At 33.8% G+C, this 27,379-nt stretch overlaps 1 protein-coding gene and 1 pseudogene across 1 annotated transcript; both read right to left on the bottom strand.

The window, feature by feature from the left end:
- Window positions 1-3,143: 3,143 nt before the first annotated feature.
- LOC129303063 (E3 ubiquitin-protein ligase SINAT5-like) lies at window positions 3,144-8,697 on the bottom strand. The gene is made up of 3 exons (XM_054942075.1): window positions 8,138-8,697; window positions 4,087-4,473; window positions 3,144-3,684 (listed from the first exon to the last, which is right to left on the bottom strand). Exons 1-3 carry the CDS (start codon window positions 8,378-8,380, stop codon window positions 3,322-3,324), a joined length of 993 nt encoding a protein of 330 aa, XP_054798050.1. The 5' UTR covers window positions 8,381-8,697; the 3' UTR covers window positions 3,144-3,321.
- A 3,729-nt stretch (window positions 8,698-12,426) lies between these two features.
- Window positions 12,427-19,334, bottom strand: LOC129303300 (CLP protease regulatory subunit CLPX1, mitochondrial-like; annotated as a pseudogene).
- Between the last annotated feature and the right edge of the window lie 8,045 nt (window positions 19,335-27,379).

Raw genomic sequence — 27,379 nt, forward strand, 5'->3', positions numbered from 1 at the left:
TACACCATGCTACGTATATTGCACAGTACATGATAGAGAATCAGGAGAAAATGTCACATAGTTGAGGCCCATAAGAACCGAAATGGGCCTAAAAACCCGACTTGAAACTAACCAAAGTGGATCGCGCTGTGAATTTGCTATACTGTACATAGGAGAAAATTGTTTAGAAGGTTTAAAAATTAAGGTATTGAAACCTAAATTAGCCATTGAAGGGACTGATTCACTAATTTGACCAACCAACCTGGGTTGAGTTTTAATATCTGTTCGTAAAAAAATAATCAAGTATGGTGTCGTGAGACGTTTCAGAGATATGGGGTCTCAAAAGGATGAAAGAACCTAATTTCTAATCAAACGCAGGGAACTCGGGCTCCCTTACCACAATTCACTCAGATGTGAGAATGCGAAGTGAAGAACATCAATGTAGATGTAGAAAAATAGAGATACATTAATTAAAGAAAGAAGTGGCGAGCTATGCCTACCGTACAATGAAAAATAAAAACTAAAACTACATGATAAAAGAAAAAAAATAGCAAACACGGAGTCTGAGACTAGTAGTTTGTTGATGCTAATGATATTATTGAAAGATGACTCCTCTATTTATAGATAATCTTAACTTGTTGCCTAAGCCCATGATCGCTAGTTTCCTTGAATTTAGAAAGCACTTCCTCATGGCCACTTATAATGGGTAGAGTATGGATGGTCTTGACTTAGTGACTAAAGTTTCATAAATATTTTCTTTAATTATTTTAAAGTCAATTAAATTGAGTTGAGCCTGGGCCTTCAAATTCACAATTTGGGTGCAAATAATGCTCTCTGCACACAAATTGGCTGAAGCCTTTGTAGGCCAATTTTGTACGAATATGTCTTGGAGCACCGACTCATTCTCGTTCTAATTGATGGTTGATCTGGTATTTTTCTTGAATTTGATTAAGGATTAAGGACCACGTGGTCTTGCTTAGGATAAAGTTTCTCAAGGTTTGGGACATTAAGAGCTAGTTTTGGAATTAGCCCTTCAAGTTTTTTGAACTTTAAAGATTGGTTCTGTAAAACTTAATTGCTGTAGGGCTTAACCTTGTGACTTTTGCCCCTGTGGAGAGAACCCTTTGAGAGAGAGTTCTTGTGGAAATGGCCCTTGCAAAGCTCACTTTTCTGACTTCAGCCCCTGTGGTGCTGGCCTTGATGACTTTGTCCTCGATGGTGATGGCTTTGGCCTTTGTGGCTCCGGCCCTTATGGTGTTGGCCTTAATGACTTTGGCCCTCATGGCTTTAACCCCTTTGGTGCTGGTCTTGATGGCTTTGGCCCTTGTGGCTCTAGCCTCTCTGGTGCTAGTGCTAATGGCTTTAGCCCTTGTGGCACTAGCCCCGATGACTTTGACCTCAATAGTGTTGGCCTTTATGACTTTAGCCCCGATGGCTTCAGCCCTTATGGCTTTGAGGGATGTTATAGTGGTTCTCATTATTGATCTTCTGGTCGAAGGGCACTTTAGGAGACTGCCCTCCGAGTGCATCTATTCTTTGAAGGTGCGAGCCAATTCAAGCTTGCTCTTGCGATAACCTATACAACATAGCAGAGATGTTCCTTAACCCATCCTTTAGAGTTTGCAACAGAGCTTTTTGCCTCTCGTTAGCTCGTACTTTACGTTTTGCATGTGCACCCACGTTCTTTGAGTTGTAAGACTCAAGTCTATTCTTCCCAACAACATATTGATCTTTACGTATCCTAGGCATTCCTTTCACACAGGTCCCACCAGGCCTGCCAAAAATTGTTCATAAAAAAAAAATCAGGCGTGGTGTTGCGAAGTATGCTAGAGACGTGAGGTCTTAAAAGAATGAAAGAACCTGACTTTTAATCAAATGCGGGAAACTCAGACTCCCTTATCACAGTTCATCCAAATGTAAGAATGCGAAGTGAAAAATATTAATGTAGATATAGAAAAGTAGAGATACATTAATTAAATAAAGAGGTGGCGGGCTATGCTGGCCGTACAATGAAAAATAAAGACTAAAACTATATGATAAAAGTAAAAACAAAATAAAATAGTAAACAGGGAGTTTGAGACTAGTAATTTGTTGATGTTAATGATATTGTTAAGAGAAGGTTCCTTTATTTATAAATGATCTTGATTTGATACCCAAGCCCCATGATCGCTAGTTTCCTTAAATTTAAGAAGCTCTTCCTCATGGCTACTCATCATGGATAGAGTGCGAATGATCTTGACTTAATGGCTAAAGCTTTATAAATATTTTTTTAATTATTTTAAAGCCAATTAAATTGAGTTGAACCTGATCCTTCAAATTTACAATTTAGGTGCAAACAATATCATATTAGGTAACATTCTATATGACCGGCTATGAACAGTGAGGACGGTGCTGCCTGGCTATCACTTTAAGAGGAAGGTGGTGTCATGTGTGCGATGAGGCAGAAAGAATGAAGAGATGCTTCAACTGGTAATTGACAAGTCCTTTAAATGAAGTTGTAAGTATTTTTATTTTATATTCACCTTTGTTTTATAAATACAAGACAAAATTAATACGTCATGAGAAATACTAACACTTCGGGTTCAACTTCACCAAGCTGCTAAAACGAGTTCAAGTGCTTATTTGCTGATTCTCGGCGTGAAACGCAACCGAGGCTGAGGATTCAAGTTGTACAAATGAACAGGTATATATCAACAGCTTACAGCTTCGATTACATACATGCGTTCTCAACTGCCGTAGGATAATGTTCTCGTTTCTTTGAATCATCAGCCTACGTAATCCACCTTTGTAGCCATTCTAATATGTAATTAAATTTTTCCTAAAAGAGCATGATTTTCCCACCCCAACAGCATAAAATAATAATTGAGAACTGTCTCTATCCTTCCGCTGTAATTGATGAATCTAGGATCACCTGCCGGAGTTCTGACAAGTTTTTTCTGTCAGGAGGAACTGGTTCTTCCTTAACCCCAAAAAAAAAAAAAACAAAAATGGAAATTGCGGTGGAATAACTTAAATTCCAAGTGAAGGAACATTGACGCCTGAATATGATAATGGAAAAAATGGACGCAACCTAATTGGACCGTGAAAGTTTACCCGACAAGAAGATTTTATACGAAACGTTAAACCAGGTAATGACAGCCCAAGAAGATACATGAGGCTTGATATTTAAGTCTAAGTTTGACAATTAGATCATTCTGGGAATTGCAAGCATTTTTAAGTAAGGAAAATCTTGTTTATTACACCAACTCCGGACACTGAAAATTGAGTTCATCTATTATAACTTACAGAGGTTTGGTGTAATACAGCACGCAACAAAAAGAACCTCCAAAACAACAAATGAAATCAGCTACAAAGATTTGGTATGCACACCCCAGCATCAGGATTCTGTTGTTCTTTCCAAATTCTTCCCGTAACTCTAAGCTTGAGTTCCTTCCTATCCCCACCAGAGAAAAACAAGGCCATATTTCGCTGGATAATAAGGCCATCATGGCTATCCCTAACTTTCCGGTGGCTATCGCGAATACTTCGGGGAGTACCCTCCCATATAAGTTTCCTACCATTTGCCCCAACCTCTAGGCTATAACTGTAGCTTCGAGCTTCGTTCTCATCACCCATGAAACGAAGGAATGCCATGTACACAGGAGCCATGCCAAGCTGAAAAGCTTCGAAATGAAGGCAAAAGTACTGGCCAAAACAATGAAAGACCTAACAAAGATAAAACAGAATGATGTACGGAGGAATATGCTTAGACAAGACGACCATAGCTTCTCATTAGTCAAACAAAATACCATTGTATTTAGTAAATTTTCTACAATGTAATCAAAGTTGATTATTTAATTGGTTGACTGAGCCTTAAACGTGATTCATCCATTTGTATATACAAGTGCATTTGCAACTAGAAGAGTTAAAATGCTTTCCACCAAAGCGAGGTGATCTCTCTCCAGAACTTCCACACTAAGGGTTTATGAACAAATGGTAGTAATTAGACAGTACTGTAAATAAGTTGTATATCAATTATTTCATAGTTAAAAAGGATTAGTCTAAAAGGAAAAATATGACAGCATAACAATTGACAAGCCAGCTGAAGGAAAGATATGCAAGTCTTACCGTGAGCATCCAAGTTGCATTCTCTACTTCACGGGGATTTGATTTCACGTACCGGTGATTGAAAGTACAACCTGTGTGCATATCTACCTTATGATCGTCCCTCAAATGAGCAACAAGGAATGGAATATCCCCAACAACAGAGCATTCAGATCCAGCATAAGGACAATTGTATGGTCTGAAATTGCAGACTGCCTCATGCTTGAGCTTGCTGTAGTAAGGAAAGATTTCGGGGCATCCAAGGGAATAGTACTTGCATGGTAACTCGAGTGATTCAGCCACCTTCTCTAGTGCTAGACACCTAATATCTCCAAGTTCTTGTCTACAAGTAGGACATCGGTTGTGAACTCTCGTTTTGCATGTGGAACACAGTGTGTGCCCATTGTGGCACTGCAAAGAAGCTCATTGTTAGCTGTTACCCTAAACTTTTAGAAAAACCAACATTTCAACATGTAATATACACAAATTTAATAGTGTGAGGCAATGAATCAATTTTCATAAGATTAATTAACTTATTCTTCACCTCAATCAAAGAAATAAAGACAGGAACTGGACTAAAAGAAAAATAAAGCTTTAGAGACAAGAAAGTCTTGGCCTAAAACACACAGACCCACAGTTCGTTGATAAATATTACAGTTCAAAATAGAAAAATACTCACACGTGTACACATATTTAAAGATCAAAGTAAATTTTAATGACAAAAAGAAACTTTTACCATTTATTGGATATCTGAAGAGTAATTTTTTCATATTGGCTCAGAACTTGTTTTGTTAAGGATCCGATAGAGCAATTGTTAAAGGCCAAAAACAAAAACAATCCTTACTTTATTTTTTTTGCCAATTATTTGTTACTCAGTAAATACAGAGAAGAAGTCGCAAATGATAAGTTTTAATTCCATATTTCATTCCATCTATGATGAAGAGCTCACACAAATACTGTCCAGTCAGTTAATCTTAACACAAACTCGGATGACTAAATATTTCACCACCAGCATCTTAACGTTAATATCCAGGATGCATGCTAAGGAGAACGACACAGTAATGACCCTTCTGAAGCAGAAGATATCGAAAGTCCATTTTTATTTTTATTTAGCAATATTGATGATTACCACTTCCAGACCATACCTTTCTCATATCGAAAACTACCTCTAATGTTTGTAAGGAATCTGCTCCTTGTAACCATTTATTCAGTATAAAGTATAAACTCATGTTCCTGCATCTATTTAGCTATGGATGAGAACACATCTAAATGGAGCCTGACATGTCCTTTCAATTACCATTATCTGCAACAACAACAACAACAACAAGCCTTTATCCCACTAGGTGGGGTCGGCTACATGGATTGCAAGACGCCATTGTGCTCTATCATTTATTAAGCTTTTAGAAATATTATTAATTAAGAGATCACGTTCAACAACTTCCAAGAGTGTTCTCTTAGGCCTTCCTCTACCTCTCTTAATCGGACTCAAAGTTATATGTTCCACTCTTCTCACTGGTGCCTCCCTTGGTCTTCTTTGTACATGCCCAAACCATCTCAACCGATTTTCTACCATTTTTTCCTCAATAGGTGCCACCCTCACTTTTTCACGTATGTGCTCATTTCGAATTTTATCTTTACGTGTATGTCCGCACATCCATCGTAACATTCTCATCTCTGCTACTCCAACTTTATGCTCTTGCTGTCCCGTTAGAGCCCAGCATTCACTACTATATAACATTGCCGGTCTGATAGCAGTACGATAAAACTTTCCTTTAAGTTTATTAGGCACCTTACGGTCACAAATAACTCCTTTAGCTTTTCTCCAATTAAACCACCCAGCTTGAATTCTATGCGAAATATCTCCACTGATTTCGCCATCATTTTGAATAATGGCTCCCAAATATCTAAACTTTTCCACTTGAGGTATGATTTGATCTCCCAATTTCACTTCCAAATTATTTTCGAATAGTCTTTTACCAAATTTACAATATAAATATTCCGTCTTACTTCTACTCAGACGAAAACCTTTCGACTCCAATGTCCTCCTCCATAACTCAAGTTTGCAATTAACCTCTTCTCTTGTCTCTGCTATAAGAACTATATCATCCGCGAAGAGCATACATTTCGGGATTTCCTCTTGAATATGTTCCGTCAAAACATTTAAAATCAAGTTGAACAAATAAGGACTCAGAGATGATCCCTGATGTAGTCCAATCTTGATAGGAAAATCCTTTGTTTGACCACAAGGCGTTCTTATACTAGTTTTTACCCCCTCATACATATCTTGTATGGCTTTAATATAAGCAATCCGTACTCCCTTTTTTTCCAACGCTTTCCAAAGCACTTCTCTTGGTATACGGTCATAAGCTTTTTCCAAATCAATAAAAACCATGTGTAGATCTTTATCTTTACAACGATACTTTTCCATTAATCCCCTTAATAGATAAATTGCCTCTGTAGTTGATCTACCTGGCATAAAACCAAATTGATTCTCAGAAATACTTGTCTCCAATCTCAACCTGTGCTCAATTACTTTCTCCCACAATTTCATTGTGTGGCTCATGAGTTTAATCCCTCTATAGTTAGTACAATTCTGAATATCTCCTTTATTTTTATAAATAGGAATTAATGTACTTCTCCTCCACTCATCAGGCATTTTCTTGGACCGTAAAATCACATTAAATAATTTAGTTAACCATCTCACCCCTTCTTCACCTAAACATTTCCACGCTTCGATAGATATACAATCAGGTCCGTTAGCTCTACCATTTGCCATTTTCTTAAGAGCTTCCTTTACCTCCTTATCACGTATTTTTCGATAGAATGACAAATTTTGTTCTCCTACACCAGTTACTAAATCCTCCAAGTTACTAGATGAATCCTCTCCATCATTGAAAAGTTTAGAAAAATAAGTCTCCCATCTATTTTTAATTTCATCATCTGTAACTAAAATTCTTCCCTCTTCATATAAAAATATAATTTATTCCTATAGCCTAATAGAGAATACAGAAATGCAAAACCCCTAACGTTGATTGACAGTTGGTGCTCATGAATAATTGCCAAGTTGTTCAGTAAAACTCATAAGAAGGTTGAGATCGAACATTTGTGACTTACTTGTGGACTTCTCCTACTTAAGTCTGATCAGAGAGTATTCTTGCATTAATCATTTTTAAGTTTGAACTTTTTCCAAGATACAACCCAAGACAATACATCAACATATAATAGCATTAAAACAAACCCAAATATAGAGGTGATAACATGATACATTTCCCATGCACATTAAGTTGTAGATATTATATGTTACGCTAAAGTGCACATTCAATCCATATCCATCCCGAAGCATCTTTTTCATGATACACTGGATATATTTTATTTGCAAGTTAGAACTAAACACTTTAAGACATGAATCAAGAGAAATGATTTCACTGATTGAGTCAACATATGAATCAAGCCAATCAGAAAATCAAATAGTGCTGTTATTATAATCCTTTAATACCAATATTTCTAACTGGGTGAATCCTAATATATTCAACCTTCTCTATCTAATGCACTTGACTAACCGAAACTTTGACATCTGACCAACTTGCAATCACTATGTGAAAAAGAAAAGGCTAATTTGCAGCATAAAGCCTTACCCCTTCCCGTATATCTGTTAAACTTTGAAATAACAACGTTAAACTAATTTAAGCAAGTTAGATGTCTCAACTTGGTACGTTTCATCGTAAGTTTCCTCACAATTTTACCAGCATAATCGCTTAACTCACATCCTTTCAACCTAACTCTCCTAGGCATATAGTTCTCTCCCAACGAGAACCAAATCCAAATTAGGAAACAAAACCTAGGGAGAATTAAGACCAAGAGATGTCACTAAACTTATCTGTTTCTGTATTTCAGGAAACCTCTTCAGCAAATTCATTCATTCCCACTTCAGAGCCGTCAAATTTACCAAACAAGTACGAAAAAAAAAAAAAGGAGCAATGAAAAGAAAACGATCCTCTGCCCCGATAAACAATCATACAAGAAAAAGTTGATGCAAGAGAATACAATAGAAATAGAAATCGTTGAGGGAACTAGCCTGATGAATTGGTGGGTACATTGAATTGGTACAGACAGGGCACTCCAGCAATTCGTGGACACTGGTTGCAGGAGCAATGGCCGTAGGACCCATAATATTGTTATTATTGGTGCCTCCATTGCGAGGCTTCGTTGAAGAAAACTCAGAATGAAGATGGGGGTGGGGATGCAGACTATGGTGTTGGATCTCATCCTCATCCAAGCCATCCGAGGATGAAACACACTCGATGCTGTCCAAGTCCATCACTCACCGAAAATCCCCTTCAAGTGGAGCGAAATAAGAAAGAAAGAAGCACACGATAATCAAAATCAGAAATTTCCCCAAAATTTATCCGGGCATTCCCCTCTCAGAATCTTCTTCCCTCAATTCTCTTCGTTCTCTTATTTTTCCTTTGCTTTTCCAGGAAATTTACAAGAGAAAAGAAGAAAATAGGAGAAGGAAGATGGGGATTTTCATGGATCGGTGAAACGGATGAGCGCGTGGATTCCAACAGAGCAAACTACTTTCTCTTGAAGAACAGGTTCCTTTCTTGGCTGGCTCCCTACCTCTGCCCCTGAGAGAGAAGAATAGCAACCGTTAAATTTCAGAAATTAACTGGCAGTTGGATCAATCCAACGGTGAATAAATTTCTTCTATTTTTATTTTTTTTAGTGTGAAATTTTTTTACTTTTTTTTTTTAAAAAAAAATTATGGTTGGTTAGGTGATAAAAGCAAAGCCAATACGGTACGATGTTTTAAATAATGCCCCTCGCCCCGCCTATAATAACAACTAGATTCACGTGTCCATGTCTTTTCTTTATTTTACGGTTTTGTTTTATTTTTAAACCAAAAAAGAATGTACTTGTACAATACTTCTATGCCAATATTTTAAAACAAAATACTTCTTGTGGAGTCGGTGAATATGTTATTTATTTAAAAGAATAAATATATGCACCATTGTGTGTATTTATGATTTGATTTGTGTCATTTTATGAAATTTGAATAGTTTGGACTTTTATTTTTAATAATATTTCATTTTGTGAAAAAAAAAATATTTCATCTGAAATAATTCAAAATGTATGACAATATCAATTTTATAATTATCAATTTAGCTTTAAAAATAAAAAAAGTAAGATAATAAGATAAAAACCTCAAAATATAGGTCATGTCCGCTGGCGTTGCACATCCCATCAAATCCAAATCTGCAAGCTCTCCCTTTCCTGATTTTGTTTTTCACTTTTTCTATGCCATTGGATTAAAAATAAAAACTTTGACATTTTTTTATAAAAAAATTATACTCTCTTCATTTAAAAATATAAAATATTTTTAATTAAATCTCACTCTCAAATAAAAGAGTTGTTTATTTTTAAATTAAATTAATTTTTTATATTTATTTTTATTAAATATCCTACAATAAATATAAAATTATTCATCAATGGGAGCACTTTTAAAAAAAGCAATGATTATATCTTAAAAGATTAAAAATACTTTATATTTTTTAACATTTAATTTTTTAAAAAATATTTTATATTTTTAAATGAAGGGAATATATGATTTAGATTATTTATTAATAAAATTTTTATATTGATAATGAGTTTTAAATTCACATAAATCAAGGGTTAAATTTTTATTAATTGAACAAAACATTGTTGGCTGAAATAATTGGCTATCTATTATTTTATTTTTGGTACGTGGGAAAAGGAAAATTACCGGACAATAAAAGCTGTTATCGGGAAAAAAAAAAAGAAAGTAGGCAGTCCATTACAGTGATTCTATTTTAGCTTGAACCTCCGTCTAAATAGAAAGAAAAGTTGAAAAAAAAAAATAAAAAATTATTATTTATTATGTTTTTTTACCAAAGTATTATTTATTATGTTTGAATTGGACAAGAAAAAATAAAAATAAATAAACAAATATCATAATAACTATAATATTCTAATATCAATATAGCTCATATCTAATGTAATTATCTTTGTAAAAATAAATTAAAAGAATAAATTATATTAAAATTAACATCATTAAATTAATTTAAAATTAGATTAGTTGTTAAAAAAATTAAGAAAGGTAAAGATGCGCATTATGTTTTTATTTTTAAAATTAAATTAATTATATTAAAATTAACATCATCAAATCAAATTATATTAAAATTAGATGTTAAAATTAAATTAGTTTTAGAAAGTTAAAGACACAAATTTTTATAAAAATCAAAATTTGATTGTTTGTGAGAAACTAATATGATTGAAGTGGGTAAAAGAAGAAGAGAGAAGGGAGGGTAGGTAGTGAAAATAAAATTTACTCTTGAAATCTCTATCTTTGAGGAGAAAAGCTGAGAGGAAAATATAAGGGGTCTCACACTTTATTTTTTTAAACTTTTTTCTCTTACTTTTTCTTCTGCATTCAAACAGAAAAAAATATTTTCTTTTTTTTTTATATATATATATTTTATGTTTTTTTTCCAACCAAATAGAGTATAAAAGACCGGTCAAGTTATAATTGTAATTTTCTCTATTTATACATTATTTTATTAAAAAAAGTAAAGAAAGCGTTTGGCAAAAACATATAAAAAATATTTATTCTTTTTATTTTTCCGAGAAAAAAGCCCGAGAAATAATGTAAGGCAACTTAATATGGAAAGCGAGACGTCAAGTCATAGTCACATAGATGGGAAGGTGTAATCACAGACACAGGACTAGACTAGACATTTGAAGCTCCAAACAAAAAATTGACATTAAAATAAAAAATGAAAATGTTTTATGAAGTGCATTTTTTCTCTTGTCAGTTCTTATTTTAATTTCATCGCTAGGAATGGTGGATGCAAGCTTTTGGTACAATCCGTGAAAGGCATATTGGCCCTACCAATCACTTTCTTTTATAGTACCCATTATTAATCCCATTAAATTAAAGACCAACACCCCAACATTATTTCGCCAAATAGAAAAACATCCCAAGATTTTTTTTTAAAAAAAGAATCATTAAGGGTTGGCCACCATGATTATTTATGGTGATACATTTTTAACATTGGGATTTGCTAAGATCGTGAGTTAGTTCCCCCCTCCAAAAAAAAAAAAGAATAATTTGATGAAAGTGGAACTCTTTAATCTTTAAACTTCGCTATTTATTTGCCTTAAACAAAAAAACGCACGGACCATGAAAAAAAACCACAAAAATTGTACTATGCACTTATATATATATATATATATATATTTTCCAGTTTTGCTCTCCATTTAACGCCACACTATTTTAAATCTTAACTACTATTTAATACCCTCCATCTAACAGGGATATTGTTAAAAATAAATAATAATTATACTTTCAAATTTGAAATATGACATATACTTATGACAAAATGAAAATTCAAATCATGATAAGTAAAAAGGAACAAAGGAAGTAATACTTTTCTCCTCACTATTTTTATATTAGTTTTTATTAGATGTACTTAAAGTAATACTCCCTCCGTCAAGAAATGTGAGGTGTTAGGTATTTAAAAATATTTTATATTTTTAAATCTTTTAATTATTAACTTTTTAAAAAATACCTCTATTAAATAAATTATTTTATATTTATTTTATAAAAAAATACCCTATTAAATAATGATAAATATAAAAAAGATAAAATTAGTTTGAAAATAAGTAATTACTTTATTGAGAGGGTGAAATTCAAATAAAAATATCTTATATTTTTAAATAAAAAAAGTATATATTATTAAAATTTGTTAACGATTTATAGAGACAAAGTTTAGAAGACACATTCTTGTATAGCTTTCCCTTTCTAATTCCTTATAAAAATGGAGAATGACCATAAAGTTTCAATATTAAGAATTCATAACAGTTTGTTTCTAACCAAAAGAAAAAATCAGAAGATAAATTAAAAATATTGACCCAAAATAGGAATTCCAACAGAAAATTAAGAATTACATTTAAAATTTTAACAATTTATTTATAATCAGAACTCCTAAATTTATAATAATTTAAATCATTATTTATAACTGACTTATTAAAAAATTGTCAAAAATTATCATTAATTTACTATCTTGAGTCCATTGATAAAGTTAACCCAAAATAAAATATCATGACAACTTGATGGCACATAAAGATGTGATAGAATACTATTCTTGGTTGACCTACCGCATTTTAGGAAAGTCTGGAAGGTATAATGAATTTAAAAGAAGCAAGGAAGCATCCATGCAACTATACAAGCATTATATATGATTATGAAGCTTCTCATCAAGTCATGGTGGCCACTAACACGTACAATCGTCACTAGTCAGATTCATAATCTTTAATTTTTAAATTTAAATAGATATATACATCTTGATATCAAACTCAGCATCAGTTTTTATAAACCAAGATTGGAGTCAGGTAACTACTAGCTGCCACCGAGACTGTTGGGAAGAACACAAAACAATGCTCATCAGACAAGGGTGTTGTTATCATCCATTTGAGTACACATTTGTTACCAAAATCCACTTGGACATTTGGAGTGAGCATGTTTAAATTATTCACTAAATGCACCAGCTTGTTATTATGTACAAAGGTAACTACAATATATGTATATATCAGCACAAAGTTACATGTTGGCAACAACAGAATGAAGTTCTGTGTCTGCTTCATGGTCCCCGTCTGAACCCTCTGTAGACTACATGCAGAAACAAGCATGGTTAGATTTCAAAAAGGTTGACAAGATAAGAATGAAGGAGGAAATTACATCATGCCAAATGGCTCATACCTCAATTTTACTTCCGTGTTCTTCAAGATAACGATCCAGCGCACCCTTGCCATAAAGGATTTTAGCTCCGCGGCCATGCCCCTCGTGTTCAACAGCTTCTTCATCGACAACAACCGCGTCTATAATGTCATCGCCCGTTCTGATATCAGGAATCTGCATAGAAAAGATAAACTAAGTGAAATGGCCTGTGTGATTGCATTACATACAATTGCCAATTTCCCCGATGAGCAATGATCATCACTGTCGACTCATCACCCCCAAACTAAACACTATACACACATATATAGAGAGAAGGAAACCATCTAAGGCTAGCCTAGGTGGTCTGTCAGGGTACGGTCAGGTGTAGGTTGGTCTAGGATTCAAATGCTACTAATATAACCCAGAAAAGAAAGACAACATAATATGTATGACACAGTGAGATGCATGCGTATATACAGTATCGACTAGCTCTCTGATCATGCCACTGTCAATATAAAATATTAAATTGGTAGTAAGTTATATAGTTTACAAAATATGAACGGTGCAAATGGGGCGCTCTAATTAGAGTAATTATAAGTGTAAAATCACAAAACTGCAATATATGCAGTTCTTCACAAATTGGCTACAGAAAGAAATTGAACCCTAACTACCATGTAATGCTATTAAGGGAAAACCAATGCAGATCCTATATTATAAAGGCCACTGTAATATACCACACAAAAACAATTAACATATTCTTATTATTTTTACTTCATATATATATATATATATATATATAGAGAGAGAGAGAGAGAGAGAGCTTGCACATGACTTAGGTCTCATGGTCCACTTCAGATACAGTCTTCGTTAACATAAAATTAGGGAAGCCATGCTAGGGGTATTTCCATTAAGGTTGTAAGCACTTCCCTATTCTCTGAATTACATTATAAATAATATAAAAACAGTGGAATGTGTGCAGGACTATATGTCAAGACGCTACTGTCTAAACAATGCTTTTGCACGAAACTTGCCTACAGACACTGAGATTCATCAAATCTTTAATGTTATCAACCAGCTCTAAATTCATAAGCAGGACCTCCACGCCATGTCAAAACCACGATTACATCATTCATGTAAATAATAAGGAATGGCATACCTCAAACATGGCATCTACCAATACATTCTCTAATATAGACCGTAAACCCCGAGCACCAGTATTTTTAGATATTGCTTTTCTGGCAATTGATCTTAGGGCATTCTCTGTGAAATGCAGCTTCACCTGAGTAAACAAAGTAATTTTTAATTGGTTGTCAGAAGAATCATTATTCAAAATATTTTAACCTAAGCAACGCAATCGATTTCCCATCTCCATCAAAAATAAGTTTTTCTTTTTTTTACCAAAAAAACAAAGTTTGTAAACCAAAAATCTCTACAGACAGAGAGTACATGTTGTTATGAAACATCTGTGGAGATAACAGGAGTTGCATGAATACTTACTCCATTCATTTGGAACATTTTCCTGTATTGCTTCCCTAGAGCATTCTTTGGCTCAGTGAGAACCTATATAACATATTGAAAATGTGCAATAAAAATTAAGGAAAAAAAAGAATATACCATTAAATAATGAAAAAGATTAGTTTTACAAATTAAAAGAAAGCACTTCTATGAGAATAATTTAAGCAAAACACCTTGTTTTACTGGCAGGAAAGGAAAACAAGAACTTCAAAGCTTCAGTCAATACTTAACCATTCTGACCAACGCACTATAAAACTGGAGACTAATGAACCAATATATCCTACATCCACTATGAGCTAAATTGTAAATATTACCAAATGAAAAGGAACAAACTCAACGAATATTTACCTCAAGTTAACTAGTCACTTGAGTATAGCCTACCTGAATGAGTTGATTTTCAGTTAAAGCTGACAAACTGACTAGGATAGGAAACCGCCCAACAAATTCAGGTATTAAACCATATGCGATGAGATCACTACTTTCAACCTGAAAAAATAATGTAAATTTTCAACTTGTTAAAGCCAGTTTTTCAGTAATAAAAGTAGCCAAGCACTCTGTGTCAAAAAAGCAATAGGATCAACCGCATGTGACTCACAGTTTCCAATAATGATGATGCAACAGCAGCATCTGTGACACACTTGTCCTCATGTTTGCACGTATGCGTGCCCCAAATCCAATAGAAGAATCTTGGCGTCTACAAGGGAATTGAATGAGTTCCTAGTTACCTAGAGGCGAACTGCCCATGTTAAAATCTATGCAAGTACAAAATTAAAAATTGTGTATTTGTGTAACCTTTCTGAGATTGTTTTCTCTAAGTCAACAAAGGCTCCTCCGACAATAAAAAGTATATCCTTTGTATCAATCTGTAAAGAAACACATGTGGAAGAACAGTTATGCATAGATTTAAAACAAAAAACTCTGCACAATATACGATATGCCAAGACTTCAGAGTAACAACTTTTTTTTTGGAGGGAGGACAGTCACGCCCTAACTGAAATTAAAAACATACAAGTTCATAAATAGATAATACTGCAAGCCACAAAACCTAAATGTTCACATACCAGAATATTATCACCTCTAGGATGTTTTCGAGCTCCCTTCTCAGGAACATTGACAACCTGGATGAACAAAATGCCAACAATAAATAGAGAATGAATGACAAAAGCAGTTGTAAATAATTGAACAAGTTCATTTGATTTGAATGTAGTTACACTGAAATGCACTTACTGTTCCCTCAAGCATCTTTAATAATGCTTGCTGAACACCTTCTCCCGAGACATCTCTACTGATGTTAAGGCTTTCAGCCTGAAAGGTTTACAGCAGAAGATGTAGGATACAATGAGCAGGGGCAAAAGTTAAATTTTAATTAAAAAATAAGCACAAGTAACAATGGAAAAAGGACATTAGAAGGGGAAGGGGCAACCTTTTTGGTAATTTTATCAACTTCATCAATATAAACAATGCCTTGTTGCGCAGCTGCCACATTGTAGTCTGCAACCTGAAAATACATAATGCAGCATTACATCTGTGCATAAAATGCACTTGCAATCACATAGCAGAGTTCACATGAGACAAATAAGCCAGTTGCCAGCTTTTCTAACTAGAGATAGAAATAAAAAGTGTGGATTAATACCACAACAACAAAAAAAGTGTGAACTATACCATAGAACAAAGGAATTTTTCTTGACTGCTAAGCAATACATGTCCAACATCACAAAGTAACAACATGGAAATCAGAAATTAAGGGCAAAATTTATAGGTTTTTTTGTCAAAAAAAGTTATGAAATGATGTCACTAAGTATCAGTATGCTAATAATTCAAACTTCAGACCATTTAAATGCCATCTTATAAACCACAGGATAAAAAAGTCAGATCAAGCCAAGTTATCAGATGCCACACTTCATTTCACCCTACTAAGTAATAATCATCAAAAAGAAAATTTAAGGAAACATCAATGCTAAGAAGATATAAAAGACAAAGGGACAAAGCAGATTCTATGGATTAATAAATAGGTGTAATAGGCTTATACTGCTTATTTGAACATTGCAAGTGGACTTGCATTTTGAAATCTTGTGTAGAGAATTAGACTTTGAATTCTCTTGTTCACACATCAACTTGAAGACCTAGTCACATTAAGTTAGACTTGTTTGATGTTCACACATCAACTTGAAGTACCTAAGTTTCAAGCAACCAATATAAGCATGAAACTAATTTAACAACTCAAACTTCCTGTTCAATTTCCCACTATGATAATCCTGCATGCATGCAGACATCATGGAAGACTAAAACTGCTTCCCATTACTTTGTCAATGAAACATAAACAGATTTCGATCAATAGACTGCAAAGAAAAACCTCTCTTCCCTTCTAGTGTTTGAAACATACATTCAACTCTACCGAGTTTACATTCCAGGTATAGATAATATATAAAACCCTTCTACAAAATAAATAGATAACATAAAATTCACTTCTGATGCAGTATTCTTTGACCAAGACGGAGACCAATCTCATATACCAAGAATGGATGAAATATGCTTCTACTTTCAAACTATAGATTACATTTTCAATTCATTTATCAAATATCCAAGAAGGTTCGAAAAGAATTATTGTCCTAGTCCCAGCTATTGAAAAGAAAGCACAGATGACTATAATGTATATAATTAACATAGGAATCAGAGTATTTACCACAAGGAGCTTGTATAATATCGACTCCACATCTTCCCCAACATATCCTGCCTGCACAAATATGATATCAGCATCATAAAAATATTACCAAAACACATTTTATTTAATTGTCAATTTGACATAACAATATTAATACTGACACAAAATACAAAAAAATCTTGGAATGAATAGGTATTTTCAAATCACGAGAAAAGCAAATGCGTACACACACACACACATGCAAGAAAATAAACATTAGCCAAACATATATCTCCTCATTTTTGTGTTAATAATGTATATAAATTGTCTAAAGTTTTTGTGAACATATACAGTACACTGTTTATAAAGTGCAGTGACCAAAATAAATTATTTCATTTTATTTGCTTTTGTTGACTTGCCTGAGTGAGTGTAGTTGCATCAGCAATAACAAAGGGAACATTTACAAACCGTGCCAGGGTTTTGGCAAGTAATGTCTTCCCTGTCCTTGAAATGGCATCAAAGAAAAATTAGTTAGACTAGTAACCAAATGTAAAAATACAGTAAAAATTTGCTAATAAGTTGAAAATGAAGATGCAAAGGGCCTAAGCCTTGTTAACTACCACAGTTGACAATCCATTTGACCAATAAAGATTTTCCACTAACATTTGTGACCAAAGAGACCAAAACACTTGAATGAAGCATTCAACAGAGGGTAAAAAAGAGACCCTACATTGCGGAGGATTTACTCAGTTTATATGATTCAAGAATAGAATCAAGATTAAATCAACATTCTATGACATGGTGAAAAACCATAAAGCAGAGCTATAAACCTTAAAGACAATTCTATTTAAGAGAAAAGTAAAAACTAATTCACCTGATCCTGTTGGCCCCATCAACAGAATATTGCTCTTCTCAATTTCAACTCTATCTTCATCAACAGTATCTGCTTTGTCATTACTTGAATCTCCAGCAGGCCTAACGTTGCAAATAGTAAGAACACGTCAAAAGTAACATCACTATTTTAGCAAGTCTTGGGATGCAATATCTATCTGCAATCAACAAAAGGTTAATAGTAACAAACATATTCACGTTACCCTTATACCCAAGATTACAAGCGGAAAGAAACTTCAGTTTGCTCAAGTATCATACTAACCATTTGTGCGAAGATTCATGAAATATTCTCTTATAGTGGTTGTAAACTGCCACAGAAAGTACCTGCATTTGAGATACATCGTTACGGTAACTTAATGCCAAAAGACGTGCACGCCTTCCCTTTTGCAAAAACATAGCAGGCGAAGAGGTCGAGCAGTCCCAAGGAAAATTACTGCATTATATTTAATAAAGCAGAAAAAACATGTAGCATTCATCGGTCATCCCTAGTAGATAACTAGGTAACCCCATAAGTAAGTTCACCAACTTCCTGTCCAACACCAATAACAGGTGAAGAACAATCACGCATTGCAACTAGCATTCTCCTCTAAGCACATAGGCAAGGACTTCACAGCTAATAACCAACCATGTAATACAACTGAGTACTACATGAAACATAACGAGAAAGTCACCTTCTTGGCTTTCTCCTGTCCAATCACAAATTTGTCGAGTCCCCTGCAAATCTCCTTTGGCGATGGAAAATTATGCCCCAAACTGGATCCACCCCAGCCCTCATCCTTTGAATTCGACGCAGAATCACCTCCTGAACCAGGATTAAGGCCGCCGCCGCCGCCGCGGACAACATTAAAAGTCGAATTGCCCGACCGAACAACAATCCCGCCCCCCGACCACACCTCAGGCGGGTCCCCATAGGAACAAGTGACAACGTTGGATTCCCTGCCCATTTTGTCACCCAAATTTTTATTACAATTCTGGGTCTTTCTCCAACCTTCGATAAACTGAGAGCCCTTTTCGACGAAGTCGCCGCGCAGCGAGACGGGCTTGAAGGAAGTGAAGTGATAGGGAATATTCATGAAGTTGTCATCCCACTTTGATCGGCGCGTACAATGATAACTGGGCAAGCGACCAGCATGCATATAATTGAATACAAAATATTTGAATTGAGAGATAGTGAGAGAGGCCGTCTCTTTGTAAGGCTTGGATCGAAGCACAGCAGCCATGTTCCCCGGTCGACGAGTTTCACGCAAAGTTGGATGACACTGCACTAAAAAAATAAGGATTTTGGGAATATATCGTAAATTGTAATAGGACAGAGCGCGAATTTGGGTGGGTTTTGCTTAAATTCAGTTAATCTCATGGGTGAATGAGCGATATTGTGTGGGTGAAGATAGAGAAGAAGACGACGTTGATGGGAGACATGGACATTGGACAAGTTACGGAAGACCAAGATTATGTGATTACAGCAAACGAGGGGAGGCTTCGAGATTATCTACTGTTAGACGGAACTGGTAAGAGTGGGGTAGCCCGAAAAACAAAAGAATCGGGGGAGGGGGGGGAGGGTAACTCAGTAACTGTCGTTTCGGGGAATATTATTTTTTTGTGGTGCTTACAATTTTTATTTTTATTTAACGTCATCAGTCAATCCTGACTGGAGAAAAAATGTCATTCATCAACGAGCGTGGCGGTTTTTGTTTTTTCGGTAGGAAAACGGGATAAATCCCAAACAATTAAAAAACTATAAAATAAAATGAGAGACCAAAACTCTCATCAAATCTTGATGCAATAAAGAAATAAGCTCCCTTGAAAGTGTCTCAAGAGTAAGACAGTTGTTAAATTAATTCACAATCTTCTTTGCAAATCAATTTGTACATCTATTGCCTTCTTTGAAAATATGCTTAACTATAACATCAACATCAAAATTAAGAAACTTGACACATGCTTGAGTTGCCAGGAATTGTTTGTCTCACGTTAAGGAAGGATTGATAAAGTTAACAAGTAGTTGTTGAATCACTCTCCACAATAAGATTCGTTAGATTCATATCCTTCGCAACCCTCAACCCTAAACCCATGATAAATACTTCATAATTCAACCTCTAATGGAGAATAACGTTCCAAATTGTATGTATAACCAACCACCCATATCCCTTCATTAAGAAACAACCCTCCACACCCTGCACGTCCAAGATGGCCTTATATAGAACCATTTACATTGAGCTTCATCTAACCATAAGGTAGAGCACTCCCACCGAACTTCTAATTAAGCTAAAGGGATTCTAGTAGAATCATTCTTTCTTAAGCTTTTATAAACTAAGCATGCATAGCTAGTAATCCTCTTAACTAGATCAAGAGGATTGGAAGCAACATTGTTGAAAATATGGTCATTACGGTACTTCCACAATGTCCAAACATTAACAACAAAAACAACATCCCACAAATAACAATCAAAGGATATTTTACGATTGAGGTTCCAATAAACCCAATCCCTTTTATTGGACTGCTAAAATTGAAATCTATCTTTCTTAAGGACTAATCTTCTTCACACCTCATGAGCAATCTTAAAGTCACATAACACATCCTTGGTGTCATGAGAACAAAAGTCACAAGCAGTTGACAAGCTAAAAATTTTGTTCCTTCATTGAGCAATCATCATTCCCTCATGTAAGGCCAGCCAATTCTTCTAAGCCCCCTCCATTTCCATAAGATGTGCCACGTCTAGTTGGTGGCACTAGTAGATACTCCTTTGATAGCATTGTATATAGGAGACATGGAGAAGTGCCTATTTGCATTCAAACTCCACTTGATTATATCATTTCCATCCTCCCCTAAAGATGGATGGTTCTCTTTGATCAGAAGTACATCCTCACGAGTAAGAAATCAAACAATAAATTCATATTCTTGTTGCAGTTAGAACTTACCATGTGACTAACCTTGCAATTAATAATCTCCTCAGGAATTACCTGAGTGCTTCTCTTATATAAAGACTCACCCCTGTTCAACCACTTATCTTTCCAGAATGAGACATTGGTTCTATTACAAACATCTCGAGTGGTGTTTTCAATAATTTTTGCTGACAAATCCACTAAATTCTTCTAAAGAGGGGAACCATTATTCTAGCAATAGTGCATTTAGTAAGATCTTTGCCTCTTGCATATTTTCCAGTAATGATAGTAGCACAAAGACTATTTGGTTTAGTAATGATATTCCATCCTATCTTACTTAGGAGGGAATCATTCATAATAGCCATATGCTTAAGACTATAGCCACCTGTCTTGTTAGGTTCCAAGTGTATTCCAATTGATAGCATGAACACTTCACTCAGTCATAGAATTGTTCCATATGAAATTTCTCTATATTTTCTCCATCTCATGGCAAATAGAGATTGGAACTTTGCTATGCTACATATGATAGTAAGGAATCTGAAACATCACTGATTGAGTTAGAGTTAGCCTGCCAGATAAAGAAGAAGTTTAAGACTTCTAGCCATTAAGCTTTCTTTGCACCTTCTTAATCGAGAACTTGAAGCTTTATTTTTTGTTTTGTCCTCTAATATCCATTGATCCTATATATTTTCCCAATCTATCACTTTTAATAAATCTACTCTATTTGGTAATCTCCTCCTGCACAATAGAATTCACATTTTTAGAGAAAAAAATTTATTTTTTTCTACACTTACCTTTTGACCTTAAATGGCATTAAACTTGTTTAATGTCATTAATACTGAGTCCAACTGAGAAATTCTTGCTTCATAGAAAATAAAAAGGTCATTTGCCAACATTAGATGAGAAATAAGAGTACCTTTCTGACTTAATTTGATAGGCTCCCAATGTTTTTATTCACTGTATCAACAATAAGATGTGAGACTTTTTCCATACAAAGAATAAATAAATAAATAAGGAGAAAGAGGGTTTCCCTATCTAAGCCTACTTAAGGGATGAATCTCTTTTGTCTTAGTGCTTGTCGCGCCCATATCTTGATCTCCTCAGAAAGGAAAATCAATAAACGTAGGAGTCGCCACCAAAATTTTAATAGGACAATTTTGGAAACCTTTTTAAAAAAATAAATGGTCTATAATAACCAGAATAGAGTTCGGGAGTCGATTGTGCATGAAAAAGGTATTAGGCACCCCACAACACCTATTCATAAGAACGGTTACCCTAAGTTGATTGTATAAAATTAATTGACCTTTTAATAATATCTTAATTACCCTTTATTCCATATGAAAAATATAAATAATTAAAAAAATAAAGGAAAACAAATTATTTATTTACATGAGAAGATTTGACTTAGGATTAAAACTTAGGGCCTACATACCCAGTGATAGATATCAAAGTCTACATAGTTTGAAATATTATTATTTAGGTTTTATTTTAATTTTTTATCAATTTATTTTATAAATAGAATGTTATTTCTATGTTATATAATTATATGTATTTTTAAATATAAAAAATAAGGAAGAACCTTTAGGTAAAAAGAAAATAACCAGTATTGAAATCTACGGTGATTTAATATCACTCACAGTCCACTGGTTGCCACTCTAAGTGCGCATGGTGATTTAATATCACTCATGGCAAACCCGAAAGGAAATTTCTAAGTGATTTTCCTATAAAATAATTTAATTATGAGCCTTTAATGTAAAAATTGATACCTGTAATGACTTAATGTCACTCACCATGTCTTATTTATTATTGAGTCATAGTGATTTAGTATCACTCGTGGATCGTTAACAAGCCAATAAATTTTAATATTTTCTCTAACTTGACACTTGATATTCACGGTGATTTAGTATCACTCATGAAAAATTAATAAGATTGTAATCACAGACTAATTTAATATCCACAATTTGTTTCTTTTGTTTTTGACAAAACAATGAAATAGGAAGGGATCCAGAAGAAGAAGGAAAAAAATTGTATTCCCATCCTATTAATCTATATCACGTAAATGCATGAGTATTCTCATCGATAGAGATATATATTATTAACAATGGCTATCAAAGGATACAAGGAAAGAAAACTTAATGCCAATCAATGAGAGTTTAGCACAAAGACAAACCGTAAACACAAGAAAGGTCAACCATGTGGCAACTTCTAAATTTTTATTTTAACAAAAATCATTACAAAGAAACATTATACATTATATGCAAGACTTAAGTTCATCTCCACTCATAATGAATTCATATGCTACACAATACCTTGCAGGCTTTGCATCTCTACTTTAAATCAAGCACAATCATTTCTCATTGAGAGAATTAAAGACAAGTGGGTAACTATGGTGATTGGAGATGAAACATTGGTAGATGGGATCATGGATTCTTATAAACGAATGAAAACTAATGTGTAAATGAGGATAACATACCGAGGGTCTTTTATGCGCTTTTTCCACTATCCCTTGATCTCTCAACCTTTATGCCTTCCATCCGTGCCTTTCCTTTTCTAAATTTTCCTCAATTTTTTTTCTCCCCCTTCCTCCTCTGGCCTCTTTGCTATTCCTTTTATAGGCATCAACTAGGGTTTTTTCACTTAATACCAGAATCATTCATATTAAATCAAATCCTCATTTGACTTTTTTTTTTCCTATTATTTCAGATTTTCAATTTGAAAGCAACAACAACAATGAGGGGATTTGAGGGCCATGAAAAAGGAAAAAATTTCTTTAAAATTATGAAGATGTTATTTTATTTTTTTAATAAAATCTTATTTTTCCTTATTTAGTTTATTTTTTTAATTTACTCAAATTTATTGGGCTTTTTATTTATTTTTAATTTACATCTAGAAGCCTAGATAAAATACAGTATTTACAGTGCCATTCCATAGAATCGTGGAGTTTATAGTCTTCATACAATGAGAAACCACATTGATTACATGGTTGGGTGTACCAATTTCCTCCAAGATGTTAATAGCAAAGTTCTAATTAATCTTATCATAAGCTTTTTTCAAATCTATTTTAATAGCCATAAAGCCTTTCTGACTTGTCATACGAGACATAGCATGCTCAATTTCTCTAGCAATGATTATGTTATCATGATTTTTTCTTCTTAGTACAATCCTTGATTGATACAAGAATACAAGTTTATTCATAATTGGCTCCAAACAATTCACAATAACTTCATTCAAACCTTTATACAGAACATTGCACAAAGATATAGGCTTGAATTGAGCAACTCTCTTAGGATTGTCCACTTTAGAAATGAGATCAATGTTTTATTAATACTAGCAATATGAAAAGACTCATCCAGAGTCTTTTAATGAACCGACACACATTGTCTCCCACGATATCGTAATTCCTGTGATAAAAGACAACTTGAAATCCATCCTCACCAAGGCTCTTGAATCCATTTATAGTCAACCATCTCCCAATTCTATCAATACAAGCAATACTCACACGATCGAATCCTTGGTTAGTCGTGATCCAAATTCTATGCTTCATATCTTCACAAAAATGCTCTTGGAAAAACTCCAATAAAAGATGACAAATACCAACACTATCATCAATCCAATCACCTTGGTGATTTTTAAGCATAGTAATTTTATTTGTCCTCCTTCAAATCAAAGTTTTGGTATGATAATATTTCATATTCCTATCACCTTGAGTAATCCACTGACCTTTAGATTTTTGGAACCAAAGCACTTCTTCTTGAGTTAATGTGTCTTCAAGCTCTTTAGAAAGCTTAACTTCCAAATCTTCTAAAAAGTGTTAAATTGGTTTTCCAAAGCTTTTTGAATACCCCGATTCTTCTAAGCAACCCTTCTTTCATATGATAAATGTTCTCGAACACCTCCCTATTCCAATGGCTAAGTTTGGATTGCATAATTATAATATGGTCATTGGCAATCACCTCATTATTCCAATTTGCAGCAAGAAAATTCTTAAAATTATCATGAGTGAGCCATATAGCTTCAAAACAAAAGGGCCGATCGCGATGCCCAAAAGCATTCATGGAAAGATGCATTAAAATAGGATGATGGTCTGAGCTTATCTTAGGAATAACTCTCACGTTAGCCTCAAGAAAAAGTCATTGCCAACTCTCACAGCCCAGAAATCCATCAAGTCCCTTATAAACATGATCTAAATTTAACCATTTAGGTCCATGCCAAGTGAAGGAAGGGCCGTTAGCGGTAAAAAATCAATAAGATTACATCTATTGATCCAATTACTAAAATTATCACATCTACTAATACCAACACGGCCTCCACCCTTCTGCTCATTAACACTCCTAATTTCATTAGAGTCACCTCCCAACAAGCACGGAAAAGGGCAATTCTTTATAATATCTTGAAGAACAGGGCATAAATCTCTTCTCTTAGATTCTTGGGGACTAGCATAAATAAACAAACATTCCCATTTAGCATCATAATTGTCAAAGAGAACATGAAGGAATTGGTTGTGTCTATTTAAAGCAACAATATTTTCATCATTCCACATTAGCCAAATACCTCCTGAGAAACCATCAGCATCAATGATTTCAAAGAATTTAAACCCCAGATTTTTTTTATGATATTTTTTACTCTATTACCACTGCTTCTAGGCTCTAATGTGCACACCACATCCATATGAAATTGTCTCTTGAGTAAGAGTATGGGCAAATTCCTTCCCATTTGCCCCCCTAGAATTCCAAATCATAAACTTCATAAGATTAACCACAAATACAAAATAAAAGTAGGAAAAACAAACCAGAAAAAGCACTAAGACTTCCACATCAGTCGTGCCGGTCCCGTTGTTCTCGATCAGCATCTCACGCTCCTGGGTCGCGTAGATCTCCTCACTCGTGTCCAAAGCATCCTCAAATACATCTGTATCAGCTGACGCTGGAGGTTTCGTCTCCTTTATAATTGGTTGTCATGCTAATTCAGGACTTTTATCAGGTCCGCGTTTAGAATATTCTCGTCAGTGTGAATGTCATCAACCATAGCATCTAGATTTCGTGCTTTTGGTTTGGCCAAAGCCTCGATTCCTCGACTATACTTGTAGTTCTTCGAAAGTTGATTTCTTTTACTGTTTTTAATGTTTATTATTATATATAGATTATTTATATATACACAATAGCTTTTAGATTCTACGGTAATATTACCCTTTTATTTGGTTTGAAGGAGAGAGAGGAAACAGATACAAGTCACTGCTTCCCTCAAGTGGAAATAATCCTCGTTTCAGTTTAAGGTTGTCAAGAAAACTAGCCAAGGACGTAGCATTGAAGTGTTCTTTTCAGGTGAAAAGTTCTCTCTCTATTTAGGCAAACAAAATCAAGACAAGTTGTCTACAGTCACTATCGCAATATAGGAGTTGGAAGACTTGATGGCAAGATACTCAAGAAAGGGTATCATAAGATTCGTTTGATTTGAGGAAGACTTCAAGAGACAACTCTGTTTGATGAGCATAATTGAATTGGTTGGCTACACCAATACCTACTCCTTTCATTAAAAAAATAAAAAATATTTTTAATTAAATCTCATTTTTCAATAAAAAAATTATATACTTTCAAACTAACTCTATATTTTTATATTTATTTTTATTAAACACCTTACAATAAATATAAAGATATTTATTAATAGGAATACTTTAAAAAAATGATAATAATTACATCTCAAAAGATTAAAAATATCTTATATTTTTAAATATCTAACCTCTCAAAAAATATTTTATATTTTTAAATGAAGAGAGTTCTTTACATGGCTTCACATGGCTTCACATGGCTTCACAATACTGGATTTTCAACCATGCGTTTTCCAATTTCCATCCAAAGTCAACTAATTTCTCATTGTCCCTGGTTATGAACGATTTAGGGTCATGAATATAAATACCTCATTAATTCCTGCTAGAATTTAACAGCAATTATTATCTCAATTTTTTTAATAAAACCCTTGTTTGAGAATATTTTAATCAGGGTAATATAATTTAAATCACTTCAAATAAAGTTATTTTTAGCTTTGGTTCGGGCCTGACATTTTTCTGTGATTCTCATCTTAACTTTTCAAAGAGGATTTTTTATTGGAAGAATTACATTCAAATTTCATATAAAAAAATTAATTATTACAAAATTTATTAATAAAATGATTGGACTGGGTAATCTTGTAAGGGAATTTAATGTAATTCTCTGTTTTTTTTTTATCTGCTGATCATTTGTTAAGTGGGCATTTAAAATCAAACTGATATAGTGTCCATCAGTTTACTTTTAATTTTAGGTAACGTATATTTACTTCTAGCGATTGTTCGTATGGTATAAATTTTATCAAATTTTTTTCATATATGTATACACACACACACACACAGAGATTCGAACCATTTTGCTTTCTAAATGATATATAATTTCCAAAATTTAGCATTTCAAATTACCTTTCGATTACATTAAATTAAGTAATAATTATCAATAATCAATAAGTAACTAATTTAATGTAATGACATGAAATCACAAGGATAATATTTACAGTTTAACTTAGCATTTAAGAATTTATTTCTTTAAATGTTATATTTGACTTGATATATGTTTCATTTTTACCCTTGCTCTTTTTCTTTCTCTGCCACCCATCACTCTCTTTTCACCA

Source organism: Prosopis cineraria, unplaced genomic scaffold (genome assembly GCF_029017545.1).
Source record: "Prosopis cineraria cultivar Desert tree isolate PC_DT_omini unplaced genomic scaffold, ASM2901754v1 PC2, whole genome shotgun sequence".
NCBI lineage: Eukaryota > Viridiplantae > Streptophyta > Magnoliopsida > Fabales > Fabaceae > Prosopis > Prosopis cineraria.

Bases quoted from the DNA above. Each gene is read 5' to 3' on its own strand.
- LOC129303063 (XM_054942075.1), bottom strand. From the start codon at position 8,380: ATGGACTTGGACAGCATCGAGTGTGTTTCATCCTCGGATGGCTTGGAT. The intron at 4,474-8,137 runs GCTAGTTCCCTC...GCTTCTTTGCAG, and splicing joins TGTACCCACCAATTCATCAG to TGCCACAATGGGCACACACT. The intron at 3,685-4,086 runs GTAAGACTTGCA...TATCTTTGTTAG, and splicing joins ATGCAACTTGGATGCTCACG to GTCTTTCATTGTTTTGGCCA.